This window comes from Cervus canadensis, chromosome 23, assembly GCF_019320065.1.
Source record: "Cervus canadensis isolate Bull #8, Minnesota chromosome 23, ASM1932006v1, whole genome shotgun sequence".
Taxonomy (NCBI): domain Eukaryota; kingdom Metazoa; phylum Chordata; class Mammalia; order Artiodactyla; family Cervidae; genus Cervus; species Cervus canadensis.
Window position 1 is genome coordinate 16,255,392 of NC_057408.1, and position 16,348 is coordinate 16,271,739.

Sequence of the window (16,348 nt, forward strand, 5' to 3'; positions counted from 1 at the left end):
GCTTGCTAGTACTGTCATTATAAATCTAGACTTAAGGTGGCTCAGGTCTAATACGACAAATCCCAGAAAGCAAGCCTTGTAAGAACCACATTGTTTTCAACAAACTTAATTGTGTCCCAGAACAAAACTCCATCATATTCATAAAGATATAAGAATATCCAGTTTTCAACAAGATAAAATTCATAATGACTAGCTTACAAACAAAAATGAGCTCGTGTGCAAAGAAGCAGGAAAATATCACCCATAAGAGAAAACAATAAAGCTGACACAGAAATGATACAAATGATAGAATTAGTTGACAGGTACATTTAAGCAGCCATTATAATTATGTTTCATATATTCATGAAGATAAAGCAGATAGGAGTGACATGGAAGATACATGCGTGTGTGTGTATGTAAGTATGTGTGCCCACATATACCCAAATTGAACTTAGAGGTGAAAAGTACACTGGATAGAATTAACAGTAGATAAAACACTGCAAAAGAAAAGATTATATTATCTATGGTGAAACAGATCACCAGCCCAGGTGGGATGCATGAGACAAGTGCTCCGGCCTGGTGCACTGGGAAGACCCAGAGGAATCGGGTGGAGAGGGAGGGGGGAGGGGGGATCGGGATGGGGAATACGTGTAAATCTATGGCTGATTCATATCAATGTATGACAAAACCCACTGGAAAAATAAATAAATAAATAAAGGGGGGGGGGAGAAAAGATTAGTGAACTTGAAACCACAGTTAGCCAGAATTTGTGGAATGCAGCTAAAGCAGTACTTAGACGGAAGTTTGTAGCATTTAAATGTGTATTAAGGAAAGGAAAAGTGACCTCAGCTTCCATATTAAGAAAATAGAAAATAAGTAAAAATTAATCCTAAAATTACTAAGAGAAAAAAGAATCATAAGAACAGAAATAAATGAAACCGTCAACAGAAAAACAATAGAGAATGAAACCAAAACCTGGTTCTTTGTGATGTTTAATATAACTGGTAATCTAATCAGATTGATAAAGAAAAGTTTGTCTCCTAGAGTAATGGAAGTAAAAACAAAAATTAACAAATGGGGCCTAATTAATCACAAAAGCTTTTTGCACAGAGAAGGAAACCAGAAACAAAGCAAAATGGCAACCTGCAGAATGGGAGAAAATATTTGCAAGCAGTGTGGACTGAAAGGAATTAATTTCCAAAATTACACACAGCTTATACGACTCAGTATGGGCAGAAGACCTAAATAGACATTTCTCCAAAGAAGGCATACAGGTGGCCAACAGGCACATGAGCGAATGCCAAACATTAATACTTGTTAGAAAAGTGCAAATCAAAACTACAGTGAAGTATCACCTCACTCTGGTCAGAATGGCCATCATCAGAAATTCCACAAGTAGTAAATGCTGGAAAGGCTGTGGGAAAAAAGGAACTCTGCTACACTGTTGATGGGAATGTGAATTGGTGGAACCACTAAGAAGAATAGTATGGAGGTTCTTTAAAAAGCTAAAAATAGCATTACCATAGAATCCTGCAGTCCCACTCCTGGGCATATATCCAGAGAAAACCATAATTCGAAAAGATACTTGCACCCCAGTGTTCATTGCAGAACTGTTTACAATAGCCAAGACATGTAAGCAACCCAAATGTCCATCAACAGATGAATAAAGATGATGTGGTGTGTGTATACCAATGGAGTATTACTCAGCCATAAATAGAAGGAGATAATGCCATTTGTAGTCACCTGGACTGACCTAAAGCTGATCAGACTAGGAGAAGTAAACCAGGCAGAGGAGGACAGATATCATAGGATATCGCTTATATGTGATAGCTTAAATGCAAACGAGCTTACTTACAGGAGAGGGGAAAAGTTATGTTACCAGTATCAGGAATGAGATAGCTGATAACTACAAATTTTTATTAATATTAAAAGTATAATAAGGAAGTATTCTGGACAACTTTGTCAACTATATGAAAAATGAAATGAGCAAACTTCTAAAGGTCAGACTACCAAAGCTAACTCAAGAATAACTAAATAATGGAATAGCATAGCCCAAACTCTGAAAGTGAAAGTGAAGTCACTCAGTCGTGTCTGACTCTTTGCAACCCCGTGGACTGTAGCCCACCAGGCTCCTGCATCCATGGTATTCTCCAGGCAAGAATACTGGAGTGGGTTGCCAGTTCCTTCTCCAGGGGATCTTCCCGACCCAGGGATTGAACCCAGTTCTCCCGCATTGTGGGCAGACGCTTTAACCTCTGAGCCACCAGAGAATCCCAAGCCCAAACTCTAGTAAAAAGTAAAAATCGAAGTTAAATACCTGTTCCCTGCAAAAAACAAAGACCAGAAAAAATAAGACACCAGGTCCAGAAGTCTACACTGAGAAATTCGATCACTGTCACGGTGATGAACGCACTCATTCTTTAGCTCGTTTATAGGTGTGTATATGTCACATCTTATCAAATTGCCAGTGTCCAATGATCGGAGAGGAAAAAGATGTTTTAAATCATTCTGTTGTGGTCAGGTTTCTCTCTCAGCTTGAGACCCTGTTCTCTTGTCCATCTTTCCTCCCAGATCATGTAAGAGATGCCTTAAATCTGTAGGATATTTCTAAAGGAAGAGTTGTAACAATGGATTCAACTTTAAATTGATGGACATTGGGTCCTTGTGTGATGTGAATATTTATTAGAGCATAGGACAATTTGAATGCCTCTGAGTTGAGAAGTTTCAGGATTGACAGAGCTAAAATAATTTCTTGCGTCATAGAATAAGGAAGTCTGATGCAAAGGGCTGTGCCCCGGGGTGTGCCTTGCTGTCGCTCACTCATTCCTGTCTGTGTTCCCCAGAGCCCAGTTGACACACAGCCTCGTTCTGAGGGTGTGTCTGAGCTGGGGACACCTGAGCAGGGGAGAGCAGTCAACAAGGATATTTAAATTCACAGTAGATAAGAGGGACTTGATTCAGACTGGGATATTTAAGGCTTTCCTGGGACAGACTAAACTTGCTAGGTTCCAGGACCATTCAGGCCCCTGGGGGATTTTTCTAATGGGGAATAAAAAGCCAGTCTCTGTTGACACCCCATGCTTTTCTCTTACGTGCCGCTTCCAGCCTTCGTCCTCTCTCTCGGGGACTTTCTAGTCCTCTCTGTTTGCTCTGGGGCTTTTCTTAGGATTTTTGTGGAGTTGGAGAATTGAAGGACTGCTCCTTGTGTACCGCTGTGGTCTTTTTCCTCAGTGTAATTACTCATAGGTCTATATACATGTGACAGGTTAAGAAATGTCCTTGAATCCACACTCAGATGGCTCAGCAAAATGCCTGCTTCTTTGTATTCGTGTGTGTGTGTGTAAGTATTTAGATCAGATCCCTGGTTAGAGAATGTTAGTGTATTACAGTCATGGAAATCGGATTTGGGAAATCCAGTTGCCTGTTGTCTATTATTTTTAGCCTTGCACATACCTTTCCATTTCTGCTGAATCTCTTCTTCTGTCCCCCTTCTCTTGTGAGGAGACTGCAATGTAAAGGCACACTGAGACTGGGAACCTGGGCGTCTTTCTGTCTGAGGGTCAGTGGACTCAGCAGATTGGGGCAAGTAGGTGGCTGTGGTCAGACCCACCACAGGCAGGCTCTGTCAAGTCACATCTAGTTTGAAGTCTCCTTGGCTTCCTATCCCATTGTGGGAATGTTAGCACTGGGTAGACAGGCAACTCAGTGGAGCTCTCCATGGAGGATGCTAGCTGTGTAGTTGTTTACTAGGCCAGAATTCAAAAAGCTGAACCACTTTTAGACTTCATTCTCTTTCATTGCCAGCAAATTCATGTAGTGTACAGTATTTTTTTTATAAAGCACTCTGATATACTGGGAGAAAGAGGAAGTGAAATCCAAACCTTCTGGTTTTGTTATTTGCAAGCATTCTGCCGAAAGGTATGTATTCAGTTCAGTCGCTCAGTTGTGTCTGACCCTTTGAGACCCCATGGACTGCAGGATGCCAGGCTTCCCTGTCCATCACGAACTCCCGGAGTTTACTCAAACTCATGTCCATCCAGTCAGTCAGTGATGCCATCCAACCATCTCATCCTCTGTCGTCCCCTTCTCCTCCTGCCTTCAGTCTTTCCCAGAATCAGGGTCTTTTCCAGTGAGTCAGTTCTTCGCATCAGGTGGCCAAAGGATTGGTGCTTCAGCATCAGTCCTTCCAATGAACACTCAGGACTGATTTCCTTTAGGATGGACTGGTTGGATCTCCTTGCAGTCCACGGGACTTTCAAGAGAATTCTCCAACACCAGAGTTCAAAAGCATCAATTCTTCAGTGCTCAGCTTTCTTTATAGTCCAACTCTCACATCCATACATGACTACTGGAAAAACCATAGCTTTGACTAGACGGACCTTTGTTGGCAAAGTAATGTCTCTGCTTTTTAATATGCTGTCTAGGTTGGTCATAGCTTTTCTTCCAAGGAGCAAGCATCTTTTAATTTCATGGCTGCAGTCATGAAATTAATTTCATCTGCAGTGATTTTGGAGCCCAAGAAAATAAAATCTGTCACTGTTTCCACTGTTGCTCCATCTATTTGCCATGAAGTGATGGGACCAGATGCCATGATCTTAGTTTTCTAAATGTTGAGCTTTAAGCCAACTTTTTCACTCTCTTCTTTCACTTTCATCAAGAGGCTCTTTAGTTCCTCTTCTCTTTCTGCCATAAGGGTAGTGTCATCTGCATATCTGAGGTTATTGATATTTCTCCCAGCAGTATTGATTCCAGCTTGTGCTTCATCCAGCCCAGCATTTCTCATGATGTATTCTGCATATAAGTTAAATAAGCAGGGTGACAATATACAGCCTTGATGTACTCCTTTCCCGATTTGGAGCCAGTCTGTTGTTCCATGTCCAGGTCTAACTGTCACTTCCTGACCTGCATACAGATTTCTCAGGAGGCAGGTCAGGTGGTCTGGTATTCCCATCTCTTGAAGAATTTTCCACAGTTTGTTGTGATCCACACAGTCAAAGGCTTTGTTGTAGTCAGTAAAGCAGAAGTAGATGTTTTTCTGGAACTCTCTTGCTTTTTCGATGTTGGCAAATTGATCTCTGGTTCCTCTGCCTTTTCTGAAACCACCTTGAACATCTGGAAGTGCATGGTTCACGTAGTGTTGAAGCCTGGCTTGGAGAATTTTGAACATTACTTTGTTAGCGTGTGAGATGAGTGCAATTGTGCAGTAGTTTGAACATTCTTTGGCATTGCCTTTCTTTGGGTTTGGAATGAAAATTGACCTTTCCCAGTCCTGTGGCCATTGCAGAGTTTTCCAAATTTGCTGACATATTGAGTGTATCACTTTCACAGCATCATCTTTTAGGATTTGAAATAGCTCAACTGGAATTCCATCACCTCCACTAGCTTTGTTCTTAGTTGTGCCTCCTAAGGCCCTCTTGACCTCACATTCCAGCATGTCTGGCTCTAGGTGAGTGATCACGCCATCGTGATTATCTGGGTCGTGAAGATCTTTTTTGTACAGTTCTTCTGTGTACTCTTGCCACCTGTTCTTAATATCTTCTGCTTCTCTTAGGTCCCTACCATTTCTGTTCTTTATTGTGCCCATCTTTGCGTGAAATGTTCCCTTGGTATCTCTAATTTTCTTGAAGAGATCTCTAGTCTTTCCCATTCTATTGTTTTCCTCTATTTCTTTGCATTGATCACTGAGGAAGGCTTTCTTATCTCTCCTTGCTATACTTTGGAACTCTGCATTCAAATGGGTATATCTTTCCTTTTCTCCTTTGCCTCTTTTCACAGCTATTTGTAAGGCCTCCTCAGACAACCATTTTGCCTTTTTTGCATTTCTTTTTCTTGGGGATGGTCTTGATCCCTGTCTCCTGTACAGTGTTAGGAATCTCCCCCCATAGTTCATCAGGCACTCTTATCTATCAGATCTAATTCCTTGAATCTATTTCTCACTTCCACTGTATAGTCATAAAGGATTTGATTTAGGTCACACCTGAATGGTCTAGTGGTTTTCCCTGCTTTCTTCAATTTAAGTCTGAATTTGGCAACAAGGAGTTCATGATCTGAGCCACAGTCAGCTCCTGGTCTTGTTTTTGCTGACTGTATAGAGCTTCTCCATCTTTGGCTGCAAAGAATATCATCAGTCTCATTTTGGTGTTGACCATTTGGTGATGTCCATGTGTAGAGTCTTCTCCTGTGTTGTTGGAAGAGGGTGTTTGCTATGACCAGTGCGTTCTCTTGGCAAAATTCTTATTAGCCTTTGCCCTGCTTCATTCTATACTCCAAGGCAAAGTTGCCTGTTACTCCAGGTTTGTATTGGGAGGGCTCAGACAGTTGGTGGATTTTCTTGAGACCTATCTTTGGTATTGCTGCTCTTCCTTTTTTCTTCTCCAGTAGATATTTGACATCTACCAAAACACTTGGCATTTACTTTAGTTTTTAATATTCATAAGAATACAGTTTCTCTTGAATTTGTTTCTTCTGCTAGCCCTTGGCAACTACAGCAAACTTCCAAATAAATAAGACACTTCTGGCTCGGGACCTGCTCAGGGATGCGTGCACCTCATCAGTTTGTGAGCGTGGTCTTCCGCTCTCTGTGATAAATAGTCAATGTCTAGTACTGGGAAATATTTTCCTTCTCGTTTATACAACTCCGTCACTTAGTCGTCTAGTAATTCTCCCATTCAGTTGGTGGGACTTGTCTGAAGGTCATTCTTCCAAGTTTACTCCATCTGGGAAATGAGGCTCCTCAGGTCCGTCTCAGTTCCGTCTGCCTCTCAGGGCTGCTTTGTCCGCCTCCCTCCCTGATTGACAGGCGCTGCAGCACACCATCTTTCTTAGACTGCCATTAATTATCTGTGAGGACTTAGCTATGTTTATAGAGTAGCATTTTCTTACTAGAAAAGTCATTCATTTTTAATCTCCTTGATAATCAATGTACACTGACTATCCGTAGGAGAAAGAATATCTGGGTAATCACATAAAACTGGTTAGTTTCATTAAATGCCAGCTCTTTAATGCTATCTTTCTATATCAGTCTATATAATATTTTCTTCTTAGTGTACTTAAATTAACTCTCTCATTCATGAAAATCTTGAAGTCATTTGTTTTTTAAATGTAAAGTGAAACTGTGAAGGAAAGCAGAAAATAAAACTTGGGTTTATAGCAGATGAGTTAAAATGGCTTTTTCCCTAGGGTTTTAAGGCAAAAGTTCTTCACTTATAGTAAAATCCCACATGGAGGTAGATACAGTAGTTCTTTATCATGGTTGTAATACTGCTGGTTTCAGATTCTCTTAATTGTAAATTAGATCCTCAGTTATCATTTAGATGGTTTTAATATAATTCTTTTCTGTTGTTCACGTAATTTATGCTGATATGCTGATGAGAAGCAAGACACCCATTTCTTTAAGACTAAACAGTTTGCTTGTGCTTGTAGGCAAACCTCACAGTACCGGAAGCTCTGAGCGGATTCAGCTCTCAGGAATGTACAATGTCCGGAAAGGCAAAATGCACTTGCCAGTGAACCGATGGACCAGACGCCAAGTCATCCTGTGTGGGACCTGCCTCATCGTGTCATCTGTGAAAGACAGCGTGGCCGGAAAGATGCACGTGCTGCCGCTCATCGGTGGTAAAGTAAGTGGAAAACAAACCAGACACCGACAGACTTTGCAGCCTCCTAAGGAGCTTTGCTCTGAACCATGCTGTAGGAAGGGGCAGTGGGTTTTGACTCACCCTTCCTGTCGTGCCTCTGCCGCGGGCATGCTGGGTTGGTGGAGTTTGGAATATATCATGGCCATTGGCTCACGTGACGCCTTGGTGATGCTTGCTTCATTAGTTTATGTATCTTGGGGCCTCCCTGGTGGCTCAGACCGTAAAGGATCTGCCGGCAGTGTGGGAGACCCGGGGTCAATCCCTGGGTCAGGAAGATCCCCTGGAGAAGGGAATGACTACCCACTCCAGTATGCTTGCCTGGAGAATTCTGTGGACAGAGGAGCCTGGTGGGCTACAGTTCATGGGGTCACAGACTTGGACATGCTGAGTGACTAACACTTTCACTTTTTCACTTACTTTCACATGCATCATAGTTATGAGACTGAAAATAGAGCAACTGGAATTTCACTGTTATATTTCAGACTATCGGTGATCAATTATTTATGAGAAGATATCTTTTGATATTGTGATAACATATTTTGTAGTGTAGTATAGTGATCCCCAGGTCCCTTGACTTTAGGATCATTCAGGCGTGCTTATCGAAGGTTAGACTCTTCAGCAGGAATCTTTCATTCTGCTTTGCCTTCCCTCTGTGCTTGTGTTTTGTGACCTGTTGGGTTAGCATGCTTAGTTTTATCAGTATAGCTAGTCATGATTTTTGAACCTGAAATACGTCTCATTTCAAGAAAACCCATGATGCAGCTGATAGATACTTCCAACATACTGACTGCTTTCCTTTGGACGTTAGCTATTTTATTTCTATCATTTACAAAATAGAAAGAAAGAGGTTGCGTTGGAAGATGTTCTATTCTTGTCTTTGCCAGATTTATTTGTAAACCCCAAGCATTGGTAAGGGTATCATTACCATAATTATATGTCAGTATTTCCTGATTTTTAAATGATACGACAACCTGTTAATAAAGGGAAAGGCAAATTTGGATGAAAAAACAGGTTTTTGGAAATCAGGACCATATTAAGAATTGTTTTCTTGGGCTCCTGTGGTGACTGACTAGTGAGGAATCTGGCTGCCAGTGCAAGAGACGTGGGTTCAATCCCTGGTCCAGGATGATCCCTCGTGCCACAGAGCAGCCAGGCCCGTGTGAGCCTGTGCTCCAGAGTCACCGCTGCTGAAGCCTGCGAGCTCAGAGCCTGTTCCCCACGAGAGGCGCCAGGTGAGAGGAAGCCTGGGCGCTGCAGTGAGGAGTGGCCCCTACTCTCCACACGCAGCAGTGAAGACCCGGCATAGCCGGGAAAAAAAAAAAGTAATTTTTTAAAAAGCATTAAAATTTTTTTTTCATTACCATTTTCCCCTGAACAGGCATGGGAAGGGAGGCAGGGCATGGCATGGAAATTAAAATGAGAGGACTATAAACTAAATATAAAGTAATTTACTTGGTTAAAGTGATTTCTTTTAATTGGCAAATGTTTGATTTATTGATTCCAGGGATTAGAAATCAAGAAGGAAAGAAAAGACCAGATGTGTACAGTAGTAAATGGTTTTTTTGTTCAACTGTTAGGTAACAAGTTCATGCATAAGTTTAAGTTGTTCTTTCTTTATGCGTAAATAGCCCATGTAAGTTTTCCCCCCTCTACTATTATCTATTCTAGCCTTAATTCTAATACTTGATTGTTAAAAAATAGATTTGGAAAAAAAAAATAGATTTGGCTAGTCTGTGAGGTATGTTTAGGTCTGTTTCATTTGTCCATTTTGAAACCTTGGCTTAACTTCTGTCTGAGCATTGAATTAGTGGCAATTTACTACTGAAGATCTTGTTCTTTGGATGGATGAATTACTGAAAACTTAATCATCGTTACTTCCATAACTCATCATTTAAAATGCATGTTTAACATTTGATGCCCTGATAGGTCAACAGTGTGTTTCTTACTTCTCTATGATGTTGGGCATTTGCAGAGGCAAATTTAATATAACTATTTATTAAATACCCTCTATAGGGAAGCCACTTTGCTTGGTGTCCCAGAAATACCAAGATGGGTAAGTCACCATCTCTGCCTTTGAATAGCTTATAATTACTATCTGGAAGTGAAGGATGGACACTACAATATGTGCTCCGCAGAGGTGCGAGAACGTAGTGTGGGAGATAGTGGAAGGGGAGATTCCGTTCTGTGGGGCGAATCAGGGGGCTTGTAACGTAGGAGGTAGCAGTTACGGTAGAACTCGAAGAGCGAAAAATCTCTTGACATCTGAAGAAGATGGTCAGAAAGATGACTGTGCTCTGAGAAGCAGCCGCAGGAAAGCAGTGGTATTCATGTAAGGTCAGAGGATCCAGTTGTAATTAGCATTTTCTTTCAGAGCTAGAGACTTGTTCTGTTTCCCAGGCATGTTACTGGATGCACTTCTACCATTGAGTGAATTGAAAGTAAGTTAATAGCTTCTTTTTCTCACAGACAAACCTTGTAAAACCTGTTTTGTGCTATGCCTTTAAAAATAAGGGGAGTATATTGAGAAATTGAGCCTTTTAAAACCTGTTAACCAAGTTAGGAAAAAATAATTCACTCTCTGCAGTCTGAGTTTTCTTTAATCTGTGTTCCTTTTCTCATTCTGTTCTGTTGTTAAAAAACTGAGAGAGAATGGAAGGAATTTTTGTTTTGTTTAATTTATATAAGAGCTAGAAATGGGGTGTGAGATAGATGGGTCATAATCCAGCTGTAATTGCTGTAATAGTGAAACTTGACACAATACTTGAGCATGATCATTAGTTTACATTTTCAAATGTCGAATTCAAATATGAAGTTAAATAAAGTTTTATTAAAGCTTCATTGTTGAAAAACATTTAATAAATTTTTGTTCATTGTGCAGTTATTGTATTTAATTTCTCCTTTAAAATTTAACATAAGATTTAGATAACTTATTTAAACTAATCCTTGAGATAGTATTTGTCAAGCCATGAAGCATAATAAGTTGAGTAAGTGTAACTTATTACTCAGTTTAGAAACCACAGCAGTGTCAAGACTAGTGTTTCTGCTGGAGTTCTCTTTTTACCTGTCACATTACCTTCTCCTAACCTAGAGAAAGCTACTGTCCTAGGATAGGTATTCATTATTTTCTTTCTTTTTTGAAATAAATGTTATCATATGACTTTATTTTGACCTTTAAAACTGCGATCATCCTGTTTGTAGTTTCCTGTGATTGAATTTTTCACTAAATATTATGCCTCATAGTAAGAGTCCATGTTGCTTGCTGTGTATCGTTTTTCTTTCTCTATAATGTTACACTCTGTACGTGTTCCAGGTTTCCAGAATTTCTCAAGTTATTTTCTTGTTGATGGACATTTGGGTTGCTTCTAGTTTGTTATGAAGAATTCTCCTGGGACAGTCTTATTTTGATAGGCCTCCTGGTACACCAGTAGTTTTTCTAGAGCAGCAGTTCTTAACTCTTGTTGCTGTGCCTGAAGGGACATTTGATAATATATGCAAGTGTTTTGATTGTCAAATGAATGGATAGTCAGTTGACGTAAGCTTAGTTATGCTGTGGTAACAAAACGCCCAGATCTGAATGCCTAACAGTTATTTATCACTCACACTATTTGTCCAGTGTGCGTTGGTGGAGATTTCTTTTTTCAAATAATTATGTGGGGACTCAGCCTGATGGAGGCCCTGTCTCTTACAATATTGTAACATGTGGCTTCCTTTGCTGCTTAGGCAGGGGAAGAGGTAACTGTAGAGTCATTCACTGGCCCTTGTTGTAGAAGTGACACATGGAGCTTCTGCCCCTGGCTCATTGACCAGAACTAGTTGCATGCGTCCACCTGAATTGCAAAGATTCTGGGAAAAGTAGATGGTGTGCTTGGTTAATACTAGTATCTTTTGCTGCAAGGGGACACTATTGGCATTTAAAGTGCAGGGACTCAAAGTGAAATGTCATGCAAAAGTATTAGACAGTCCTGCACAATGTACACAAAAAACTATTCAACCCAAAATTTCTGTGATGTCTACCTTGAGATATACTGCTCTTTAAGAATGCAGTCGCTGGGCTGTAGGGCATATATGCGCATTTACTCTTACAAGATGATCTCCAGCTGTTTACAAGGTTGTTGCACCATTTCATACTCACATTGGTATACAAGTGTTCCTCTTTCTCTCCATCTTCGCCACACTTTATTAAGGTGTAACTGATATACAACATACTGTACATTTTGATAACAAAAACATGCTCCATTGTACCCTTCTGTCCTGCTTTTCTGCTCGTTCCTCAGTTCAGTTCAGTCACTCAGTAGTGTCTGATTCTTTGCGACCCTATGAATTGCAGCACGCCAGGCTTCCCTGTCCATCAAGAACTCCCGGAGTCTACTCAAACTCATGCCCATCAAGTCAGTGATGCCATCTAGCCATCTCATCCTCTGTCGCCCCCTTCTTCTCCTGCCCCCAATCCCTCCCAGCATCAGGGTCTTTTCCAATGAGTTGCATGAGGTGGCCAAAGTACTGGAGTTTCAGCTTCAGCATCAGTCCTTCCAATGAACACTCAGGACTGACCTCCTTTCGGATGGACTGGTTGGATCTCCTTGCAGTCCAAGGGACTCTCAAGAGTCTTCTCCAACACCACAGTTCAAAAGCATCAATTTTTCGGCCCTTAGCTTTCTTCACAGTCCAACTCTCACATCCATACATGACCACTGGAAAAATCATAGCCTTGACCAGACGCACCTTTGTTGGCAAAGCAATGTCTCTGCTTTTTAATATGCTATCTAGGTTGGTCATAACTTTCCTTCCAAGGAGTAAGCGTCTTTTAATTTCATGGCTGCAATCACCATCTGCAGTGATTTTGGAGCCCCCAAAAATAAAGTCTGACACTGTTTCCACTGTCTCCCCATCTATTTCCCATGAGGTGATGGGACCAGATGCCATGATCTTAGTTTTCTGAATGTTAAGCTTTAAGCCGACTTTTTCGCTCTCCTCTTTCATCAACAGGCTTTTCAGTTCCTCTTCATTCTCTGCCATAAGGGTGGTGTCATCTGCATATCTGAGGTTATTGATATTACTCCCAGCAATCTTGATTCCAGCTTGTGCTTCTTCCAGCCCAGCATTTCTCATGATGTACTCTGCATATAAGTTAAATAAGCAGGGTGACAGTATACAGCCTTGACGTACTCCTTTTCCTATTTGGAACCAGTCTGTTGTTCCATGTCCAGTTCTAACTGTTGCTTCCTGACCTGCATATAGGTTTCTCAAGAGGCAGGTCAGGTGGTCTGGTATTCCCATCTCTTGAAGAATTTTCCACAGTTTGTTGTGATCCACACAGTCAAAGGCTTTGTTGTAGTCAGTAAAGCAGAAGTAGATGTTTTTCTGGAAGTCTCTTGCTTTTTCGATGATCCAGCAGATATTGGCAATTTGATCTCTGGTTCCTCTGCCTTTTCTAAAACCAGCTTGAACATCTGGAAGTTCTTGGTTCATGTATTGCTGAAGCCTGGCTTGGAGAATTTTGAACATTACTTTACTAGCATGTGAGATGAGTGCAAAATTGTGTGGTAGTTTGAGCATTCTTTGGCACTGTCTTTCTTAGGGATTGGAATGAAAACTGACCTTTTCCAGTCCTGTGGCCACTGCTGAGTTTTCCAAATTTGCTGGTGTATTGAGTGCAGCACTTTCACAGCATCACCTTTCAGGATTTGAAATAGCTTAACTGGAATTCCATCACATCCACTAGCTTTGTTCGTAGTGATGCTTTCTAAGGTCCACTTGACTTCACATTCCAGAATGTCTGGCCCTAGGTGAGTGATCACACCATTGTGATTATCTGGGTCGTGAAGATCTTTTTTGTACAGTTCTTCTGTGTATTCTTGCCACCTCTTTTTAATATCTTCTGCTTCTGTTAGGTCCCTACCATTTCTGTCCTTTGTTGAGCCCATCTTTGCATGAAATGTCGCCTTGGTATCTCTAATTTTCTTGAAGAGATCTCTAGTTTTTCCCATTCTATTGTTTTCCTCTATTTCTTTGCATTGATTGCTGAGGAAGGCTTTCTTATCTCTCCTGGCTATTCTTTGGAACCCTGCATTCAAATGGGAATATCTTTCCTTTTCTCCTTTGCTTTTCGCTTCCCTTCTTTTCACAGCTATTTGTAAGGCCTCCTCAGACAACCTTTTGCTTTTTTGCATTTCTTTTCCATGGGGATGGTCTTGATCCCTGTCTCCTGTACAATGTCACGACCCTCTGTCCATAGTTCGTCAGGCTCTCTGTCTGTCAGATCTAGTCCCTTAAATCTATTTCTCACTTCCACTGTATAGTCATAAGGGATTTGATTTAGGTCACACCTGAATGGTTTAGTAGTTATCCCTACCTTCTTCAGTTTAAGTCTGAATTTGGCAGTAAGGAGTTCATGATCTAAGCCACAGTCAGCTCCTGGTCTTGTTTTTGCTGACTATATAGAGCTTCTCCATCTTTGGCTGCAAAGAATATAATCAATCTGATTTCGGTGTTGACCATCTGGTGATGTCCAGGTGTAGAGTCTTCTCTTGTGTTGTTGCAAGAGGGTGTTTGCTATGACCAGTGTGTTCTCTTGGCAAAACTCTATTAGCCTTTGTCCTGCTTCATTCCGTACTCAAGGCCAAATTTGCCTATTTCCTACCCATTCCCAAAAAACACAGATTTCTGTCAATACAGATTAGTTTAAATAGCATTTTTAAAAAATTATATTTTCTTTTTGGTGTATAGAAATGTGGTTGATTCTTGAGTATTAATCTTATATCCACTTACCTTACTAAATTTTCTTATTTTTTCTAAAGTCTCTGGATTTATTCATGTTTGCTGTGTAGCTAATCATTTCATATTCAGATAATGGCAGTTTTCTTTCTTCCTCAATACATTTCTTTGTCTTATTGTAATGGCCAGCACTCTAGTACAGTATTGAGCAGAAAAAGTAAGAGAGTGATGTCACATCATTAACATTGACTTTTGCCTTAGATAAATACCTTCTGTTGGCTTAAGTGAGTTATCTGTGTTCTTAGTTTGATAAAAGTTTTTATCATGAATGATGAATGGGTGGAGAATGTTACCAGAAGCTTTTTCTGCAACTGTGGGGGTGACCATATGACTTTTTTAAATCTGTTAACGTGATTAATGATTTTATAGTTCCAATAACATTAAACCATCTTTCCTGAGGTAAATCCAGCGTTTGTTCTTGATATATTTTTTTCCATATTGCTGAATTCTGATGCAACATTTTGTTTAAGATAAGTATTCATAACTAAGGTTGGCCTTAAATTTTCCTTTCTGTTACTCTGTGATCTGTTTTGGGTTATACTGGCCTCATAGAATAGTCTGGGGTCTATTTCTTTTCTTGTTTGGTGGATTAGTTTGCAATGGTCTATTTCTTGGATTTTTTAATAAAACTCACCTACAAAATCATAGGGTCTTGATCTTTTCTTGATAATTAAAAAAATGCTATTTTTTTTAATGGTAATAGAACTGTCTATGTCTGTTTCTTTTCTTGACTTGGTGTTGGACTTCCCAGGTGGCGCTAGTGGTAAAGAACCTGCCTGTCAGTGCAGGAGACCCCAGAGACACGGGCTGGAATCCTGGGCGTCCCGCGGACGGAGGAGCCCAGCAGGCCGCCACCACCGTGTCGCAAAGCAGACATGACTGAAGTGACTGAGCACTAACAAAATACAGTTTTCAAAAAACTTGCCACAAAAGTATTTATAATAATCTCTTTAACCCCTGCTTAATGTTGTCTTCCTTTTCATTATTAATATATATCTCTTCAATTGATATCATTGATCAATATCAATTGATATTCAATTTTGTTAGCCTTTTCAAAGAATTACTATTTTGCTTTGTTAATATTCTCTATTGTGTATTTGATTTTCATTTCATTAACTTCTGCTTTTTATTATCACCTTCCTTCTGCTTGAGTTCACTTTTTTCCCTAAGTTTACTAGATGCATGGCCAATTAAATTAATTTTCTGCCTTCTTTTCTAATATGAGTATTTAAAATAAAATTTTCTCTGTGTACCTGCTTTTTATTACCGTCCATAAATTTCAATATGTAATATTTTTAATTGTGTAATTCTGAGAATTTCTAAATTTTGACTGTGGTTTCTTTTTTTTAAACCTGTGACTTGTTTAGAAGTATATTAATTTTCTAAACATTGATTTTTAATTGATTTATTTATTACTGATTTTTAATTTCACTTTATTTTGGTCCCAGAACATAGTCTGTGTGATATAGATCTTTGTGAATGGTTTTGCATTTTCTTTGTGACTTGATTTGTGGTCATTTTTGTAAATGGGATATAGGAAAACATTCATTCTTTAAGTAAAACATAGGTGTTTATGTAGTATCATGTTACTTTATTGTTTGGACCTTTTCTCCTTATGAAGAATTTATTGGGAGTAGAAATTTGATTCAACTGTATCGCTGCATTATTGGGACTTGAAATTTCTCACGGTAGGGTTTTACTTCAGGTTAATCTCAATTTCACAATAAACTAAAAGAAAAAAAAACTTACTTAACATGCTTGAAGACCTCTTTTTAAAAAGGCACGTAATTCAGAGCAATACAAAAGTCCCCTAAGTGAAAATCCACCTGCAGTAAAAATTCTTAAGTAAAATCTTAACTGCAGGTCCTGCTAAGAGGAAGTAAGAACCTTGAGAGTATACAAGGATAAGAAAGGTAGCCTGTTCCAGTCTTAAACAGGAAGATGAGAATTTCACTATT

General features: G+C 39.9%; 1 protein-coding gene across 2 annotated transcripts in view; it reads left to right on the forward strand.

Moving 5' to 3' along the window:
• PHLPP1 (PH domain and leucine rich repeat protein phosphatase 1) overlaps positions 1–16,348 on the forward strand; it is a 213,584-nt gene that overhangs the window by 97,765 nt on the left and 99,471 nt on the right. For both annotated transcript variants that reach the window (XM_043444427.1, XM_043444426.1), the window contains exon 2: positions 7,402–7,598. In XM_043444427.1, coding sequence (XP_043300362.1) covers positions 7,402–7,598 — 197 coding nt within the window. The remainder of the gene's footprint in view (positions 1–7,401; positions 7,599–16,348) is intronic.